General features: G+C 35.3%; 1 protein-coding gene across 1 annotated transcript in view; it reads right to left on the bottom strand.

Moving 5' to 3' along the window:
* Positions 1-21,754, bottom strand: part of LOC139691226 (zinc finger protein 665-like) — a 41,688-nt gene that overhangs the window by 7,143 nt on the left and 12,791 nt on the right. Inside the window, exons 5-7 of the mRNA XM_071588972.1 lie at positions 21,211-21,340; positions 10,819-11,969; positions 387-510 (exon numbers count right to left, since the gene is read on the bottom strand). Of these exons, the coding sequence (XP_071445073.1) occupies positions 387-510; positions 10,819-11,969; positions 21,211-21,340 (1,405 nt within the window). The remainder of the gene's footprint in view (positions 1-386; positions 511-10,818; positions 11,970-21,210; positions 21,341-21,754) is intronic.

The following is a 21,754-nucleotide window of genomic DNA, read 5'->3' as shown; positions in this document are numbered from 1 at the left end:
GTTTATTGCAGAATATATTGCAGGGAAAGGAGGCTGATCGACAACCAGTAAATGTCTTAGACTATCCAGGTGCGAGTGGGGAATGGGAAGCCTGGATGGGCTGCGTTAGGAAAAGGTGTAAGGCAGGTAAGACCCATTATCACTGTTGCTGCTCAACCTGCATGCAGAGGAAATGACTGAAGATGCATTAAAGGAAGAACTGGAGGTAAGAATGAAATTAGACAGAATTTTTAACTTTGTTTGGTTTGCTGATGATTAAGCTTTAGTTTGTCAGTAGACCAAGGGGATGCAAGCATTGCTGAGTGAATTAGAAATTCAGTGCGATATACCTTTTTCTATTCTATTCCATTTTTAATAAAAATTTATCAATCCTGAGGTCTCTTTACCTTGTTTCTGCAACAGATCTGATCCGAGGTATCCTTTTTCCTGAGGAATATCAATGTCACATTCTTCCTTAATGTTCACTTCCTCATTAAAGGACAAGCCTGATTCATTATCTTGTGAATGATTCTGAAAATTCACAGACAAACATTACAGCATAGAAGCATATCCATTCAAAACATTCATCGAATGCCCACCCAACTAGCAAAAATTCAATTAAAAACTAAGCAACGATGGATGATACATAGTTAAATTTTTGAAGATTTTCTCATTTTCTCAAATTAAACAAATTGTTTCTGCATTTACCTAAAAACAATGTTTTCTCATAAATTCAACATTAACATATAAAGTGAAGGGGATTCAAAGGAAAATTAAGTACCACATACTCAGTCAAGTAAGAAAAGCAAGGTAACAAGTGAGGAGGGTGTGGAATTATAAGAGAAATATAAAGGCATCAGGATAGGATGAATATGGATGCAAAGTGCATATTGATTGTCAGTGGGATGTTTAAGAAAGATGGTTATATATATGGAAATAGGAGTGTGTTGGGTTATCAAGGAAGTAGAGGCAGCAACTTGATATAAAGGTATGTTAGACAGAATGAAAAGAGAGAAGTAGTTAGTCTATTGTGAAAATAATACACATGATTTCATTGATTATTCATGACAAAGCAGTAAAACCCATCAGGAAATATGATGGGTCTATCTTTCCAACACAGCCTGTGGCCAGTTTCCTCTGAGCAGTCTCAGCAGAAAGACAGCTCTCGGCCGGAACTGTAGTTTTTGACTTCATGACGCAGCTTGATGGAGCAGCCAAACATTCTACATCATTATTTTGCCTCTACATCAAATTCACAGCCTCGATCACTATCCTATTGTTTCCTCAGCCCCCTTATGGTCATGAATGAATGCTCCATGCAACTTTTTTTGTTTTCCCGTTCACTGAAGAGAGCTGAAAGGAAAGCATTAGTAGACTCAGGGAAACATCCATATATACACTTACCAAATTCCCTGCTTCGTCATTCTCTGACCAATGACTGCAGCCTTCCTGCATTGATGCAATCATCACAGATTCAATATCCCTGACTGGAGATGCAGAGCATCTACTGGCAGTATCAAACTCCTCTTTGACAATGATCATGTCATCTGGGATATCCACAGCCCTCTTGTCAACAGCATCACTGACAATCTGGTCACCACAAATCTCTTGTTTGATTACACTGGGAAACTAATGCTTAACATTAAAATGAAACTATTCATTGATATGATTTTATCAACAGTTCAAAATAAAAGCCACAGGGCAACAAATATTTGCGGCCAAAATTTTGGACATAATTGTAGCTTGAAAACCATGCACTACTATCTCATTCTGAAAACAAACAAGACTTGTTTGGAAAAGTAATTAGGTTACTCATATCAAATATTCATAAAATGGATTACAAATTACTACAAGATGTCTACAATTTAAGTGTAAATTTCTGTAGGGACACCATAATGGGACACATATGCATTTTATTTATATTAAACACAGTGACCACCATAAATAGTTGAACAATAAAATAAGGTAATTATAATTTAGAAAAAAGACCATTCTGAAGACGCAGTGTGAGGATATCAAAAGCCTAAAGATTTAAGGTCAAAGTGGTGCACTATACAGGAAGGCACACTAATTGCTATCAGTACCATGTCATTGGTTTGATACTGTTATTTGACTAAATAAATATATAAATAAATGATTAAAACTCTGTCAGTAAGTGACATGGGAAAATCGCTGGCTAATATATTCATTAATAAGCTATTTTTTTGATCAACGTCAACCATTGACAAGTCTCAAGTGTTTTTCGTGGTTCATTCCGAAAATCAAAGGAACAGTCCTTCCTAAAATTTTAAAAACAAACAAAATTATCTCTCGCGATAAATTATCATATTGAACTTAAATTAGAATTTCAATGCTTTCATTTTTCCCTAATGAAAGAGTGAGTCTTTTCGCAAACATTTAATATGACTATGGTTGATCACAATGATCGCAATAACGAGATGTAATTTCTACATGATACTTAAAGAAAAGCCAATTAAATATTAATTTTTGGTCAAATATGTCCTCGATACTGACATGGTAGATTTTTATGGATACAACTGACCTCCTCTTGATTGGTTATCCATTCTTCCCTTGCAGGACTGTACCCCTTTTGGATGCGATTATAGAAAACAGACAAACACTCGACACATCGACGCTTAAATAGTCGGAATTCAGTAAGCTTGTCCATGCAGCTAGAACACACCAACCAGGGATAGTTTGCATCCTCCACAACCTAATTACATATTTATGAAACAGTTATAAACCACAGAATGGGAAACTTCTTTCTCCCAAATTAGAATATACTTTTGCACAACAGTGTACGGAATATAAACTGAGGATTTCCTACCAACATAATTTATAAACAATAGCACAGAGACAACTTAACTTACTTTAACATCTATTAAATCCTCTATAGTCTTTTCTAGCATGAATTGTAATTTACTATTCTCGCCGAAAACATTCATCAACAGACCACGACGGCTTAAACACAATCTGCAGACTTGAAATTCGGCTTCATCGCACATCCTGATCGTTCTAAAGTACTCAGAATTATTTACTGAACAGAGATACAAATACAAAGATAAATATATTACGGCATCACTAACAATTCACTTGCATTAAAAGTTTCTCACGCGTAAAATAACCAACTTACAGCAAAACACTTGCATATCATTTCTCATCTGTTTCTATCAATACAGAAGGTCTTTTGAAATTTTATGGATTGAAACGAAAAGAGATGTTCTGTAACCGGATCACACATATGAACACATGTGTCGGAATAAATAGACTTTATATCGCAACGAGGTAAATGAAATCACATTAACGTTTTAATAAGCTGATGAAATGTCAAAGGCGTCCTTTCATATGAAATTGGCATCGAAATAAATGAATGCAAACGTAAATGATCCGTTCAATGATCCGAGTCAAAAGAATTTCTGTAAGCATTTCGTACCTATTTATTTATGCATGCATTAGCTGTCGTAGCTCTAGAGTAATGCATGAATTAATAATGCTATCGTATCGTGTTTCCATTCAGTTCATTTCTCAATACACGTCAAAATAATTCTTCGGACGTTGACTCGGTACTAGTTTTTCCCGTCGACCGGGATCTGGTTGACTGTTTTTAAACACGTTTTAAACTTATTCATGGTCATGATAATATAATAAATAAAGTAATGTTATAATTAATCTATTTATGCAGAATAAATAAACTCTTAAGAGTTGAAACATGTGTGGAAGTATATTTCAACACATTTGAATAGCTTAAAGTTAACATAAATGATTTAACTATTCACTGGAAAACTTATCTACCATTATTATGGATATGAACACGCGTATTAATTTAAATTATTTTCCCTTTTTAGGTTCCCATCACATTGCTGAGCTTGTGAAAATAATCTGATTGATTTACAAATATAACAAATGTTTACAGCTTTTCCGCGAAAGAAGGCACAATTGCTTTCACCTGAAAGCTCCTTAAATGCAGAAATAAATCTCACAGGCTGCTAACGTGGTGGTCAATTTAAAAAAAAAAACTCAGTGATCACTTGCAAGGGCAGTCTCCGCAAGATGTAAGTTACACATTTTAGTAAGTTACACCACTTTGAAACCTATTACCATTGAAGAAGTGAATAGAATAGCAGCACATCAGAGTTTAGAATGTTTCCATACTAATGTATAGCTATGACAGCCGCAACGTATTTAAATGAATAGTATTTCTTCCATCGTTGCCATTATAAATCTTCTGACCAAGATTCTTCGCAAAGAATGAATGGAAAATGAACGAATTGAATCATTTTTGTTCGATGTCAATTAAAGTTCTGAGGACACCTGTGATAATCTATAAGCTCAAATCTATCAATAAAAATAATAATTCCGCACCTTATTTACTTTCTTACTGGGTTAGATGTTATTGTCCGGGTGGAATACCACTAAATGTATTATGTACGGGAATGAGAAATGAGTCGGTCATTTTTATTCATATTTCTGCTGCGGCCCTAGAATTGCTGTTATGAAGAAAACAAAAGAAAAATGAAAAGCCACTCAATTAGTCGTAACTCGTGTGCTGTGTTGTTTTAATAAATGAACTTCTTAACGTAATATATGAAATATAGCCACAATATTTGAAATTATATCGTCCATCCAATCAGCCAGCGCAATCTTAAACGGTCAGAATGTGTAATAAAATAGATTTTGTAGCGTGCAAGTTGTGTTTAAACAGTGGACTATTAATACATAGTTTCGATGAGAATAATAAATCGGAATATATGTTGGAAAAGACCATTAAATAGAGGATTTATTAGATGTAAAAGTAAGTGCGTTTTCCGTGTGTTTCCCTTTCCAAAATGATTCTAGTAGATCAATGGTGAAATGTATAGCCAATTGTTAGTAGATTACGTATGGCATTGGAAAAAGGTATTGATAGTGGTAGTGATCAGTAGGCGAGAAGAGGTTTGAGCGTTCTGGTGTTAATAACTGTTTTATAAGTATGTAATTAGGTTGTGGAGGATGCATACTATCCCTGGTTGGTGTGTTCTTACTGCATGGAAGCTTGCGGAATTCCGGCTATTTAAGCGTCGATGTGGCGAGTGTTAGTTTGTTACATTGAACACCTTCTGGATGTTTTGCATCCAAAAGGGGTTCAATCCTACAACGAAAGAGATAACACAAAAAATTACAAAAAATAATTTCATTCTTTATGTGTTATATACTCTTCCCACGCACTTATTATTTTGTATAAGCTTAGGAAATGTTCTTCTTACGCCAAAATAATAAAAGAAACATATTTGTATCAAAAAATTACGTTGAACGCATGAATAAACGAGATGCAAGACAAAATGGGACCTCATTAGTATATGATTTGCTATATGTACGAGTTAATTTTCAATCAAAAAACTGAGTTCATTTTACCTCAACTATCTTTCTTGTTGTTTGCTCAAGATAACAGTTGAAATCCAAACAATAGTGTATTATCACATCGAATGACAACAAATTTTTGATTCCTCATTGGTCTGGCAGATATGGAAGCAGCTGTGAGTGCGTTACCTACATAATATAAGCAAAAAATAAGATGCTCACCTGGTGTGTATGCTAGGTGAAATAGATGATGGGCAAAGTCTACAATACGGTAAAATTTTGCCCAAGGGTCCTGGGTTTAATGCATTGGTAGTAAACGTTTTCCATATTTAATGAGATGAAATAATTAAAAAGTATTCAGAAACAATTTTTAGATATGGTTTTATAAAACCACACAATTGAGAGAAAGTATCTGACCGAATAAATCATTGGCATTTTAGATTTATAGACAGCTAGATCTGTATGATTAATTACTATGCAGTCATTACTTTTAATTATTTCATGTAGCTCATTACATTAATCCTTGTATGCTTGGAAGCGTTTAGACAGAAGGACATTAAGGAATGCAAGAAGGTTTATATGAATAGACAATGACCACTTTAAGTGCTCTTATATCATAATTATGTCCATCTCTCACAGAATGTGGTGACAACATTTAGTTGAAGTGAATTTGAATGCTGAGAATTGATATTCAAAAAAATTCTTTCAAACAATTGTCTCACACTAAAAAGTTGCAATAATAAAAATATTTGAAATTTTGTAGAAGAATGTTTTTGTTCACTGCATTTATTCTCTTGTTTTATGTAGTTTTTATACATGTGTCTATCATGATAATAGTAATTTCAGCAAAAACTCTTTCATCCCTTGAAAATAAATTTAATAAATGTTCCACTGTTTGAAATGCTACACTTTTTGGATGACCTATGAATGAATCGACTATAATGTCTACGAATTATTTTATTATATTAAGCCTGGTATGTTTGGAAGCATTTAGACAGAATGACCTTAAGAAATGCAAGAAGGTTTATCTGAATAGACAATGAACACCTTAAGTGCTCTAATATCACAATCATGTCCATCTCTCACAGAATGTGGTCGCAACATTTAGTTGAAGTGAATTTCAATACTGAGAATTGATATTCAAAAAAATTCTTTCAAGCAATTGGCTTACACTAAACTGTTGCAATAGTAAAAAAATTAGAAATTTTGTAGAAGAATGTTTTTTTCACTGCTCTCATTCTTTTGTTTTATGTAATTTTTATACTTGTGTCGATCATAGGATGAGTAGTTTCAGCAAAAACTCTTTCATCCCTTGAAAATAAATTAAATAAACTTTTATATGGCATTCTTTCAATTTCATTACATGGTATTGTTTTATTTCAATCATTAACTTTCGCAATGATTTCTTGAAATGTTCCACTTTTTGGATGACCTATGAATGAATCAACAAAATGTCTATGTAGTCTGTTCAAGAACTATCACAAATTTTGACGTTTTGTGAGTTATGTATGTTTGTTTTTTTTTGTGAAATTAGGTATGGTACTATCCCCTATGCCAAAAATTTCAGCCATTTTCAATGTTCCGTTAATTTTTTACAGTTGTGTGTTGGGCCATCTTCTGCCTTGTCTTTGATTTTTGCCTGTTCCAATAAATGGATCAAATTTAGAATGTAAAATGCATTCCGGATGTTGACTCTGGCATATGCAGAAGCTACTTTCCACCAAAGCAACGTTTATTGCTGGTATAAAATGTTCTCAGAGGCAGAAGCTACCTTCAACCAAAGCAACATGGCTTTCTGGATTTGCTGGATGCCCGAGGGCGTCAACTACATATGAAAACATTAATGAAGTGAAGAAAATAGTATTGGCCAATCATTGAATCACCATTTGAGTAGTTAAGCTGAGGATGTATACATATGTACTGACTCATGCCATTTGACTTTTACCAATTATTTGGGCATGAAACAGGTCGCAGCAAAATTAATACCAAAATTTTTCCATGTCGACCAAAACAGTAATGCTTTTAAATTGCTTGAAGCAATCTTTGGGCAATAAGTAGTTTTTGTCTCATTTTGTGACATTAGTAAGGAATTATTTTTACATACCAAAATGAATGATGAAAATCATTCACACTACAAGCAGATGAATAACTTAATTAGTCTTAAATTATCTTTAATGCTGGACAAGATTTTATCTTTTTTAGAAATTGTTTTTAAATATATATTCCCACGTTAACTATGCACATACCCACAGGGAAAAACTGCCTGAGAAAAGTGTCCTTTTCCGTACCCTTGATGAAGAAGAATTTAAAATTCTGGGTTTGTTACCACAAAATGCTCTCTAATCGCGTATCATCAAAATCTCCATCGCAGGTGCGCAAACTATGACAATTTTTCTTCAACCACAAAGCCTCTCTCTCACATGCAATGCCCCAAATAGGGATTTTAATAACTAGGTATCACAGCAATTACTTTCAATATCGATAATTGCCAGTTCTTTCAGGATATGCCCCTGGGTTCTAGTAAAACCTTGGAATTCAGTTATTCTACTAATCTCAAATGATTTTGGAACTTACAAGGTTATTACACTCAATGCCAGAGGTTAAGAGATCATCATATTGAATTTGCAAAAATATTAATTCCATGCCTGGGGTTATACATGCAGTCACACATACACACACAACTGCACGAGGCATTACTTGATTAATGACACTTCAAATTGCAATCTCTTTAAGTTAGGATCGCAATCAAATTGTCAAAAAGGTTCAGTAGAATTTTTTAAGAAGACAAAAAGGGATTGATTCATGTTATCCCTTTTGTGCTGCCCACTGCAAAAGCATACAGCAACAAAATGTGAGAGATTATTGAGAAAATACCAATACTACATTCAAGTTAAACATTTTGCAGAATTTTTCAATGACAAATTTTCCATACCTATCAAGTGCAAAATTTAACAAGTACAATGAGAGTAAACTCTTAATGTTGGTGGAAAAATTTTCATTAATCACTTAGAATAGAATCATCCAAAATAACAAAACACTCAGCTGACAGTATCAAAACAACTTTTTAATGTGTTTGAGTTGAAAACAACCAGCTCAGAGTCAGAGGGACCCTAGCCACATTTCGATTTGACACTATTTAAATATTAAACAATTGGTAGAAGGAGATTTTTTTCTCTGTTAGTATTGACGAGGATCTGAAGAGGATGTTCCTTCATCTTGATAATTGGAGGAAAGGTAGGGTCAAACATTATTTGACTCGTTCTCATTAATTTGGTTCTTCTTTTGCTGGCAAGTATTAAAGCATTTTTAATTTGTCACTCGTTTTATTACCCAGTTTCAAAATACACTATTATTATAACTTTGAATGAATTTAGAATGGAAATCTATGCAGTTATATGTCAAGTATTTTGTTTAACCCTCTTAGTGCGGTGGGGAATCCAGGGGTACTAGTGCGAAGTGTAATTTATGAAAATGTATCACCTTAGGAAAAAAAACATTATGAAGTTATTTGTTTAGATATCATACGCAGTTTTTTTATTTAAAATTATAATATTGTAGTTAATAATGATGTAATACATTTACATCATCTGAATAATAAATGTAATTATTATAGTATCATAAATTTGAAGGAAATTTTTTTAGCAATAATATTTCAATTTTTAGACGCAAAACTAATATTTTTTTAAAAACATTTTTCAATTAAACTTTGATATTTCAATATAATGAAGAATCAAAAAGACATGTAGAAAATATTATAAAAAATTAAGAAAAACCAGTGTATTGCAAATTTATTTGTCAGCCTCTGCATAGTTCGATTTTGTTGAAAAGGCTGATCTCACTGAGTCAAATTGGGACTTTTCCCCTTTCCTTGAAACTGCGGCAATGTGCTTACAATCTAAAGGCAGAAAAAAACTAAGTCCAAACTCACAGAGAACTGCTGACAATGTAATCCATTACACAGGGCGCAATTGATTAGATACGACGGATGGCAAGAGAAACCAAAATGATTACAAAGCAGTGCTCTCATTTCCATCGTCTCAACAAAGTCAGAATAAGCAGGTATATATCAACACCACAACACATTCAAGAGATTACAGATGAAAACAGATTAGTAGCCTTTCAGTGGCTTTTCATAGTGGAAAGACCACTCAGGAAAAAAAACAAGCAAACAATTAGGCAGAGCTTCCTGACATGTACAAAAATGAACAAAAAATTATAGTAAGAATTATACTTTTTTAAAAGCATTTAAAATTGCTAATAAAAAATTAAAAAAATAGTTACGTAATTCTATATAATTCAACCTATCGATAGCACAAAAACCATAAATTATTAAAGAAAAAACCATAACTTACAACGATTTAAACAATAGTAGCCTATGCAAGAGCCAATGAATTGGCCCGCCGCACTTTTTGCCAGGGATACGAAAAGCCAATATATTTCGGCCCGCCGCACTAAGAGGGTTAATGGAAGCATTTGATGATATTCTTTATAATATCAGGATAATAACTCATGTTGATTTATTTCCTGTTTCCATGAGAAATTTCTTAAATTTGCTATTTAAAAATCTACCTCCCATATCTCACTGAATTTTCAATGGTATGCAGTCACAAAAAATCTTTTCAACTTCCTACTCTGGCCTCTTCTGGATAATAATGTTCGGTCCCAATTCAACTTACAAAATAAACTAATGAACATTAATATGCAAGGTGATTTCCACATTTTATGGGCTGAATCTGCTTATGTTGTTGAAATTCACAACAGTTTCATCAGCTATCCTGCTGGCATCCTCATCTCAAGGATGAAAAGAAGCTTGTTGTCCACTCTCATAAAGGGAATGAACATTAATATGCAAATGTTACCATGATTGAATTCTTTCAAACTCTGCATATTGTTCAAGTCACACTTCCATTCCTCAATATTAGATCATAGCTATTTCTCTGAAATGTTTTCTTTAAGTTTTTTGAGGTGAATATATCTCTTGACTTTCCAACCATTCCAGTTTAGATGAATGCTCTATTCCTGCAGCTTTCCAACTCATAAAAAAAGGGTGACAGAGTTTAAGCATTGCCATGGCAACCTCATGGTTGATTCAAAGCTCAGCACATGCAAAAACATGCAACTTTATTACAAATCATTGTCAGAGATAATCTTATTGAACTGAAAGAATGTAATACTCATGACTAAGCAATTTTAATTTAAAGGGATTAAAGAGTTCTATGAGAAATTAATGTTATCATAAAAGGCATGGATACATTGATGTACTGCACACAATTTTTTATTAAGAAAAACACAAAACAACAGAATGATATCTGTGAACAGAAACAGTTTTATGTTAAATTTTAGAGTGTTTATATAAATGGCATCTAGTTAGTAGGAAGGAACTGTTGAAGAGCTTTTTGAATTTTAAAAAGCACCCAGGATTGCATTGGACTTAAATTAAATGTAGCCTCAGAGATCTTTGGAAGATGGATATGAATGTGGCATAAAGGAACTTCAGTTGGCGCTTTCTTCTTTATGCAATTTCATATGTCTATTAAGGTTACTTTTGTAATTAAATGCTTTCAAACATATTGTGCACTTATGAGGCCTATCACCAGTATGGGTCTGAGAATGACTCTCCAGGTGATGTTTGCGATTGAATGTTTTGGGACATAACTCACACTTGAATGGTTTTTCTTCAGCATGTATCAACATGTGCATCTTCAGATTACTATTGAGAGTGAATGATTTTGAGCACTTCTTGCATTTGTATTTCCTCTCACCAGTATGTGTCAATATGTGCCTCCTAAGATCACTTTTCACCGTAAATGCCTTTGAGCATATCTCGCATTCGTGGGGCCTTTCACGAGTGTGTGTCATCATGTGAGTCTTGAGATTTTTATGGATAGCAAACGCCTTTGAGCATATATGACACTTGTACGGTCTTACGCCAGTGTGAGTTTTCATATGCGCCGTCAGATTGCCATTGAGGGCAAATGATTTAGAGCATATGGTACATTTGTGTGGTCTTTCTCCTGTGTGTGTCAACATGTGAGTCTTTAGAACACAATGCAGAGGAAATGCTTTCGAGCATATTTGGCACTTGTATCTCCTTTTCTCAGTGTGTGTCAGGATGTGTTGACTTAGCCTTCCCTTTATTGAGAATGCTTTTGAGCATAGCTCACACTTATACTGTCTTTCATCAGAATGTGTCAACATATGAATCCCGAGAATACGTTTCTCCTTGAAAGTTTTCGAACACATGTTACATTTGTATGGTCTCTCCTTTGAATGTGTGCACAGGTGCCTCTTTAAGTTACTCATTTGAGAAAAGCTTTTCGAACATGTTCCACATTTAAATGGCCTTTCTGCAGCATGTGTTGACGTGTGGATTTTGAGTTCACTCAATCTTTGGAAGATTCTGGTGCACTGTTGGCATTGATGATATTTTTCCAGAGGATGCATCACTTTGATATGTCTTTCAATGTCATTTTTACACTTAAATACCTTTAAGCAGACATCACATCTGAATTTCATCTCCTTTTTAAGGTGCACACACATCACATGATCTTTGAGAAGGTCTTTTTGTGCAAATACCTTGAAGCAAATTTGACAAGTGCACACTAGGTTACTTGCAGCATCTTTCCCTTTACCATCTTGCATCTGGCCATTCTCTACAGATTAAAAGAAAAAGATGAGAAATCAATGAATAGTTACATTCCTGTGATGATCAAGTTTTGCATCATAAGTGGAGATGTACACATTTCTGTACATAAATAACTCTATGATTAAACATAATAATATATATTCTTATTATACAAATGCATATGTATTTACAATCGAATGTGTAAGTCTTCTTCTCAACCAATTCATCAGGCTGCCTGTGTATCCTATAAAGTGCAATAATGCTAAAATCTCAGGAAAAAAGCACTAGTAATTCATTGAATAATATCCACCCTAATAGTTACTTCAATGACTTCTTCTCAGAATGTCTGCTAAAAATACTTGTACTCAAAACAAAAAGGCAGGCTGAATATTTTTGAGCCCCTATATATCTTTGAAGATATATTTGGTCAGAAAATGGCAGGCAGTGTGTTTTTAAACTGAGATCATTTTTTATAACTTTACTGAAATGAAAAAAATTGAAATGCTGACGGTTTATATGAGCGGATACTTTTTGATTGATTCTGTGGTTTTATAAAATTATATCAAAGAATAATTTTCAAATATTTTTGAAATTATTTCCTCTCATTGATATGTTTAAAACTTTTGCTATCAATCCACGAAAATTATGACCCTTGTGCAAAATTTCACCCCATTTATGACGATGTCAATGGCTTATTTCACCCAACATATACATTTTATTATCACCTTCTTGTTGATCAAAAATAAGTAGGCATTAAAAGTCTTAAACAGCTGCATCAAATAAATAGATAAAGAACGTACTACAGCCGAGTGAATGGAATAGAACCCAAAGCCATACTCTTAAGGGCACTAATAGGTGGAATTAAAGAAGGGGGATGTACAGGGAGCGAGAAAGTTATAGCTACCACTCAATCACTCCGGTATATGTAGGCACATTGACCGTCGTGAATCGCAAACACACAACACTCAGGGCTTATAGGGCGGGAAGCCCGATGCCAATGACCCGTCACTCAGACAAATGAAATATAAAATAAATAGTTATAACAATTACTCCCTCGCTCAGGTATTTGCACAACAAATTGACCTTCACAAGTCGCAATCACACACACACACTTGTAATTTGTAGGTTGAAGGGGAGGGAATGGTCGTTTGACCATTCGGGAAGGGGCGGTCATGATTCAGGAAGGGAGATTGGAAACAAGGATGATGATATTGGGCCTTTGTCACTGTTCATGAGTTTTTCTTTCGTTTTGTTAATGTACAGCATTAACAAAACGAAATTCTCGCTCCCTGTTAACCCCCCTTCTTTATTCCACCTATTAGTGCCCTTAAGAGTAAGTCTTTGGGTTTTTATATTCATTCCATTCACTCGGCCACAGTATGTTCTTTATCTATGTATTAATGATGGCCTCCAAGTCAACCAAATGTAATCGATGTCACCGGCTTAAGAGCAACATCCTTAAAATTGTTGCGGACATTAACTTTCTCAAAAACTGCCAAAGTAACGGAATTCTACCCTGATTCATCTCCTTGACAACCTGTGGAAAAAACCAATTTTCCCGTTATGATTTCATGATAAAAAGCCCTATTTTGAAGTCTGAAATCTAATTCCTTTAAGCAAAAAAATCAAAACTTGAAATTAAAGCCTACAATATTCATCTTAAGTTAATGGCAGGTCTGGATTCAATCGAATTTGCCGAGTGGTTAGAATATGATAGGAAAGTCCATTCAGTCAGCATCCATAAGCTATGGCAAAAACAATTCTCACTTTCCTAGAAATTCTCTTCCCTCAAGGACAAAAGCACCTATCTTTATCTTGCCAATGCAAAGCAATTCCCTTTTGTAGTTAATCTTTCCGAGACCAGCTTCTCCCGTGAGGAGTTACTTTTACTAAACCGGGGCCTGAATTTCAGTGTTAAAACCCCCAAAATCACCCTTGAATGATCTTATTGCACACATAGAATCTGCCAATAAATACCTTGATATGGGAACCAAGAATCAAATCCGGAATTGTGGTAGGAACCAAATTAAAAAAAACCTTACGCAAGTCCACAATAAGTGTACAACCTCCGAGAAAGCTCTTTTCTCTTATCTGCTTACTTCGTAACAAAAACTGCTTCTACTTAAAATCTGACAAAGGGAATTCCTGTGCTATTCTAGACAATTACACCTATCTTCAAAAAATGCAATATTTTATTGACAATGGACCCTACACCAAAATCTTAAAAAAACCTCTCAACAAAATGATCCTAAGCTATTAACTAATGCATTAACTAATTGCAAGCACCTAATCGACAAAAAACTTAAATTTAGACTCAGTGTTTCGAACCCACACCTCCCACGCCTATACGGACTCCCAAAAATACATAAAACAGATTGCCTCATGTGCCCCATTGTTTCCGCCATCAATTCTCCTACCTACAAAATGTCCAAGTGGCTTACGGGTGAATTCTTCAAGATTGGGTTTCAAAGTTCATCCAATATCAGAAATTTCATCAATTTCATTGAAAAAATCAAAAACATCACTCTTACAGACCATGAAATTCTTGTGTCCTTTGATGTAGAGTAACTCTTTCCAAGTGTTCCAATCCCAGATACCATAACATTTGTGGAGGAGTGGCTCCAGTCTAAGAACATCTCCCCGTAAGAAATTAGAGAATCATCCTCCTGACCAACCTTGTAATGAGTAACAACTATTTCTCCTTCAACAATTCCTTTTACCAACAAGACTTTGGCACCGCGATGGGAAATTCCTTTTCCCCATTCCTAGCAAACCTGCTCATGTCCCGCTTTGAAGAGCAATGTCAAGAAAAATTTACCTATTTCCCAAAAGTTTGGTTCAGATATGTAGATGACATATTCGTAGTCTTTGATACTAACTCATCTTCTTTAGAAGCATTCCAAAAATAACTCAACAACCAATACCCCTCAATCAAGTTCACAGTCGAATCTGAAACAGATCGGTCCCTCCTCTTTATTGATCTTAAGATATCCAGAACCTCCTCCAACCACCTCTCATTCAACATCTACAGGAAACCAACCCATACCAATAATTACATACATGAATCTTCTTTCGATCACAAAACACACAAATTCGCTGCCTTCCACTCCCTAGTACATAGGCTCCTCAATGTACCTTTGTCCAAAGTGGATTTCCAAACAGAATTAAAACACATAAAACACACGGCTCTGGTGAATGGCTACTCTGAACAGCTCATTGATAACATCTTAAAAAACGCAGGAACAAAAGACATCTCCAAAATAACACCACACTGTATACACTGGGTGACAAGAAATTTGTCAAACTACCTCATCACCCACAACTAACAAAGGGTCTTCCTTCTATTTCCAAAAAACTCAAATACACACCCATATTTGTTACTCAAACTAAAATGAAACACCTCTTTGTTAATCCAAAAGATCCTATTGAGACCCAAGACAAATGTGGAATCTACTAAATCTCCTGCCCACATTGTGACCTTTCTTACATCAGGCAAACTTGCAGAAATATTTGCACACACTTTGAAGAACACGGTTCATGTTACAGACTGGGAAATTTCAAGAAATCATCTGTCGCCCAATACACACACGATAACTCACACAACATCACAATTGAAGACCTACAGCTATTGAAACAGGTGCCTATTCACCTACTCGACCATTACAAAAGTCTTGTACATTAACAAAATGAAAGAAAAACTCATGAACAGTGACAAAGGCCCAATATCGTCATCCTTGTTTTCAATCTCCCTTCCGGAATCATGACCGTCCCTTCCCCAATGGTCAAACGACCATTCCCTCCCCCCTTCGACCTTCAAATTTCCCAAGCATTGAACCTTTCTCCTGTTGGCCCCTCGCCTGCCAACCCGTGCTTCCTCCCCCATAACCTTCTCCTGTCCATTATAATCCCCCTCCTCCCCTACTTAACTGTTACTTATATATTTTGGCTCGGACTAATTTCATCATTTTTCTCTAAAGAGGCCTGCTTAGCATGCAAAACACCTGGTGTCAGGTTTTTTGGCACTATTTCCCCACCAGCACTGTGCTTACAGTGTCTTCCTAGTTTGAGTGACAGGTCACTGGCGTCGGGTTTCAAACCCTGTAAACCCTGAGTGTGTGTGTGTTTGCAACTTGTAAAGGTCAATTTATTTGCAAATACCTGAGCGAGGGAATAATTATTATAATTATTTATTTTATGTCATTGGTCTGAATGATGGGTCACTGGCGTCAGGTTTCCACCACGTAAACCCTGAGTGTGTGTGTGTGGTTGCGACTTGTTAAGGTCAATTTATTCTGCTAATACCGGAGCAAGGAAGTAAATAGTTTTTCCAATCGTTTTAAATTTCAATTATTTGAATGATGGGTCACTGGCGTTAGGTTTCCACAACGTAAACCCTGTGTGTGTGTGTGTGGTTGCGACTCGTGAAGGTCAATTTGTTGTGCAAATACCTGAGCGAGGGAGTAATTGTTAGAATTATTTATTTTATATTTCATTTGTCTGAGTGACGGGTCACTGGCATTGGGCTTCCCGCCCCGTAAACCCTGAATGTTGTGTGTTTTTCAATTCATGACGGTCAATGTGCCTACATATACCGGAGTGATTGAGTGGTTGCTATAACTTTCTCGCTCCCTGTACATCCCCCTTCTTTAATTCCACCTATTAGTGCCCTTAAGAGTATGGCTTTGGGTTCTATTCCATTCACTCGGCCGTAGTACGTTCTTTATCTATTTATTTGATGCAGCTGTTTAAGACTTTTAATGCCTACTTATTTTTAATCAACAATAAGGTGATAATGAAATGTATATGTTGGGTGAAATAAGCCATTGACATCGTCATAAATGGGGTGAAATTTTGCACAAGGGTCATAATTTTCGTGGATTGTTAGCAAAAGTTTTAAACATATCAATCTTTTTATGCTATGCAACTTTGCAGTAAGCTAATATTTATGTTTTAACAGTAGGATTTGAGTAAAGAATAAAGAATATAAAAGAGACTTTCAATAAATTTAACTAAGGTTGTAAAAGAACTCATAAATAAAAAACATCAAAAGCCAAAAGTGGTCATGCATAGCTTTTTCCTAAGTGTGTATATGGAATATAATAATTTCAAAACAATGAAATGTTTGCCACAAATTTTGAGATAAGATGATAATATTTCGTACGCTATAAAAGAAAAGCATGTAGGCAAAGAAAAATAACATATAAAAAAGAAAATTCTTTTCCTAGGGAATAAATAAAAAATAGGGAAATTTCTTGCTACAATTTTTTACCAAAAGCAGAAAATAACAATGAAAATTGACATGGCAAGACTACAAAAGTTAAAGGAAAACTAGGAAAATGAAAATATTTAATGATAAATAAATTCATCAATTCAATCATGACCAATAATAATCAAATATAATGGTCAATTTAGTTAGTGATGATGCACTTCACCTAACACTAAGCCTTACATTTAATTGTGAGAACCTAATTATTAGCACTCTATTAATAAAAGGCTCATATCAATTTCCTGTGCCACCTATGATTTGTTAAAGAGACATACTACCTTGATCAAAAAGTTCCCGGAATAACCATCGTGTGGCGCTCCCATCGTTCCGATTTGAGTTCTGTTTTTTTTGTTAAATTGGTACATCTGTTGTTGATATTCCCTTTAAATCTTAGTGTCATAACTTGACATTTGCAAAAGTTACGTAGCCAAGAGTACATCTATCTCTGTGTGTGTTGGCGATTTTTTACAATTTCAGAAATGGATTTAAATTTGCAACAACGAACTTGTATTAAATTTTGCGTAAAAAACGGATTTAGTGGCGCACGGACGTTGGAAATGTTGGAAAAGTGTTTCGGCAACGATACTCTAAAACCAGTACCAGTGGCACGAGCGGTTCAGAAGTGGTCGTGAGTCAATCGAAGATGATGAACGCAGTGGCAGACCATCGACATCGAAAGTCGGTGAAAAAATTGATAAAGTAAAAGAAATGTTGGTCAATAACCGCAAATTAACCATCAGAGAAATAGCGGAGGACTTGAACATTGCCTATGGATCCGCCCAAGACATTGTGGTTAATGATTTGGGTTTCCGTCGTGTAGCAGCAAAGTTAGTTCCAAAAGACCTCAATTTCATGCAAAAAAGAGACCGTGTTGACGTCGCAAAAGACATGATTTGCGAGGCTGAATCCGATCCCACATTCATCAAAAGGATCATTACTGGAGACGAGACGTGGGTTTATGAGTACGACACGCAATCCAGACATCAGGCCAGTGAATGGCGTTCACCAAATGAGCCGAGACCAAAAAAACCACGTCGTTTTCAGTCAAAAAAGAAGGCAATGCTGACGGTTTTCATGGATTACAACGGTGTAGTGCATCATGAATTTTTGCCAGAAGGCCAGACAGTAAACAAAGAGTATTATTTGGGCGTTATGAGACGTTTGCGTGAAGCAATTCGCCGAAAGAGACCAGAAATGTGGGCAGAAAACTCGTGGATTTTGCACCATGATAACGCACCGTTGCACAGTGCTATCATTATTCGTAATTTTTTGACGAAAAATGCAACAAATACCATCCAACAGCCACCGAATTTACCTGATTTGGCTCCCTGTGACTTCTTTCTGTTCAATCGAGTTAAAAAACCATTAAGGAGGAAGTAATGGAAAAATCGCAGGAAGCACTGATGGACTTACCGAAAACCGAATATAAAAAATGTTTCGAGGATTGGATCAAGCGCTGGCATAAGTGTGTTGCAGTCGATGGGGATTACTTTGAAGGGGACAATATAGATTTAGATGAATAAACTTGTATTTTTAATTTTCTGAATAAATTCCGGGAACTTTTTGATCAAGGTAGTATTAGAGGAATTATCTAAAAATAGCTTCCATGTTGTCTTTCATAAATTCTCCAATAGTTTTCATTTACTGGATATTTACTTATATAATAAATGGCATATTATATGGAACTAAGAGATTGTTTTTTCTTACACATAAATATAATATTAGCCTGGCTTGCCAGACCCTTTAAAAGGATCTCTTACCCTGATGTATGACTTCAATATACTGTCAGGCTTAGTACTAGGAGAACTATACTGCCACAAAGCAAATCAACCTTTGAGTTGATTACATTATTCAGAGTTAATACTACCTTGATCAAAAAGTTCCCGGAATTTATTCAGAAAATTAAAAATACAAGTTTATTCATCTAAATCTATGTTGTCCCCTTCAAAGTAATCCCCATCGACTGCAACACACTTATGCCAGCGCTTGATCCAATCCTCGAAACATTTTTTATATTCGGTTTTCGGTATGTCCATCAGTGCTTCCTGCGATTTTTCCATTACTTCCTCTCGGCTGCTAAAACGCGTTCCCCGTAATGGTTTTTTAACTCGATTGAACAGAAAGAAGTCACAGGGAGCCAAATCAGGTGAATTCGGTGGCTGTTGGATGGTATTTGTTGCATTTTTCGTCAAAAAATTACGAATAATGATAGCACTGTGCGACGGTGCGTTATCATGGTGCAAAATCCACGAGTTTTCTGCCCACATTTCTGGTCTCTTTCGGCGAATTGCTTCACGCAAACGTCTCATAACGCCCAAATAATACTCTTTGTTTACTGTCTGGCCTTCTGGCAAAAATTCATGATGCACTACACCGTTGTAATCCATGAAAACCGTCAGCATTGCCTTCTTTTTTGACTGAAAACGACGTGGTTTTTTTGGTCTCGGCTCATTTGGTGAACGCCATTCACTTGCCTGATGTCTGGATTGCGTGTTGTACTCATAAACCCACGTCTCGTCTCCAGTAATGATCCTTTTGATGAATGTGGGATCGGATTCAGCCTCGCAAATCATGTCTTTTGCGACGTCAACACGGTCTCTTTTTTGCATGAAATTGAGGTCTTTTGGCACCAACTTTGCTGCTACACGACGGAAACCCAAATCATTAACCACAATGTCTTGGGCGGATCCATAGGCAATGTTCAAGTCCTCCACTATTTCTCTGATGGTTAATTTGCGGTTATTGACCAACATTTCTTTTAATTTATCAATTTTTTCACCGACTTTCGATGTCGATGGTCTGCCACTGCGTTCATCATCTTCGATTGACTCACGACCACTTCTGAACCGCTCGTGCCACTGGTAAACGACCGTTTTTTTAGAGAATCGTTGCCGAAACACTTTTCCAACATTTCCAATGTCCGTGCGCCACTAAATCCGTTTTTTACACAAAATTTAATACAAGTTCGTTGTTGCAAATTTAAATCCATTTCTGCAATTGTAAAAAATTGCCAACACACACAGAGATAGATGTATTCTTGGCTACGTAACTTTTGCAAATGTCAAGTTATGACACTAAGATTTAAAGGGAATATCAACAACAGATGTACCAATTTAACAAAAAAAAACAGAACTCAAATCGGAACGATGGGAGCGCCACACACAAGGTGGTTATTCCGGGAACTTTTTGATCAAGGTATTATTATACCTACATATTTAAATTCAGTGTGACAGATATGGGATGAAAATCAATATTAATAAAACTAAGGTTATGCGATTTTCTAGAAAGAAAAAGGTTGAGCTAACTATTAAATTGCAGGGCAAAAACATGAGAAGGTAAAACAGTTCATGTACCTTGGAAGTGTTTTGGACTAACAGGGACAAAGTAGTATGGACGTAAGAAGAATTATGATAGGCAAAGAGGCTTTCACCAGGACGAGGGAGTTGATGACATAGACACTGAGAAAGGATATTAAGAAAAGACTAGTCAAAACTTTGATATGGAGCGTAGCTATGCACGGTGTGGAAACGTGGTCATTGAAGCAGGAAAAAAGATGTAGAATGGAGGCTTTTTAGAAATGTGATGGTGGAGCAGAATGGAGAAGGACAAATGGACCAAGAGGAAAACAAATGAGGAAGTACTTGGTATGGTAAATAAACACAGCGGTTTGTTAAGAGATATTACAAAGGAAGAGGCAGATGAAGGAGGTATTGACCGGCAGTGGGATGTTGATTACTATAATGGAAGGGAGAATGTTAGGCAAACAAGGAAAGGGAAAGGGCAACATAGGGATATTAGATAGGATTAAAGGAGGAAGAAAAGACTCAAGAGATAAAGACAGACCTGATATAGAGTGGGATGCTGGATTTTGTGTTTTATTAGGATTCACAAAATGTTTTATTTAGTATCTTTGTTCATTGAAACCTACCTTAACTGGTATATTACCTAATAATAATAGTAATATTAATAATAATTAATAAATCTTGTGGTTACCAATATTTACCTTGTATCTGCAAAAATTCACCTCCCAGGGATACTTCATGGGGAATATCAACATCTTTAGGCATGTCTTCTTTACTAATTACTTCCAGATCACCAGAGGTCAAGTCTAATTCTTTATTTTGCAAATGATCCTACAAGATCAAAGGTAAACGTCATCTTGTAGGCATATAACAATAGAAAATATGAATTTTTGCAATAATATTTCAATGCATACTACTTTATAAGAATTAATTTTTTATCATAAAATAACTCCACTTATGATCAAAACCATTCAACATAAACTGTTATATTGACATGGAATTATGATAAATATGTAATTATTATAAGGAAATAATCAAAATATCAGGATAAATTTTATGCTGCACACAAATTGGTATATGTAAAAAAAAGCCAGTATCAGTAGAATTAGTTCACTTGAGGAAGGCCTTTGACAATGTTGAATGGAACAAAACCTTCAAGGAACTAAAAAAGCTAGTAATGGTTTACAATGACAAAAGAATAAGCCATCACATCTACAAGAATTAGGTAAGGACCATGCAAATGAA

This window comes from Hetaerina americana, unplaced genomic scaffold (genome assembly GCF_022747635.1).
Source record: "Hetaerina americana unplaced genomic scaffold, ioHetAmer1.1.p SCAF_307, whole genome shotgun sequence".
In the NCBI taxonomy this organism is placed as follows: domain Eukaryota; kingdom Metazoa; phylum Arthropoda; class Insecta; order Odonata; family Calopterygidae; genus Hetaerina; species Hetaerina americana.
The sequence above is the reverse complement of the archived record's forward strand: the minus strand, read 5'-3'. Positions and strand labels throughout refer to the sequence as shown.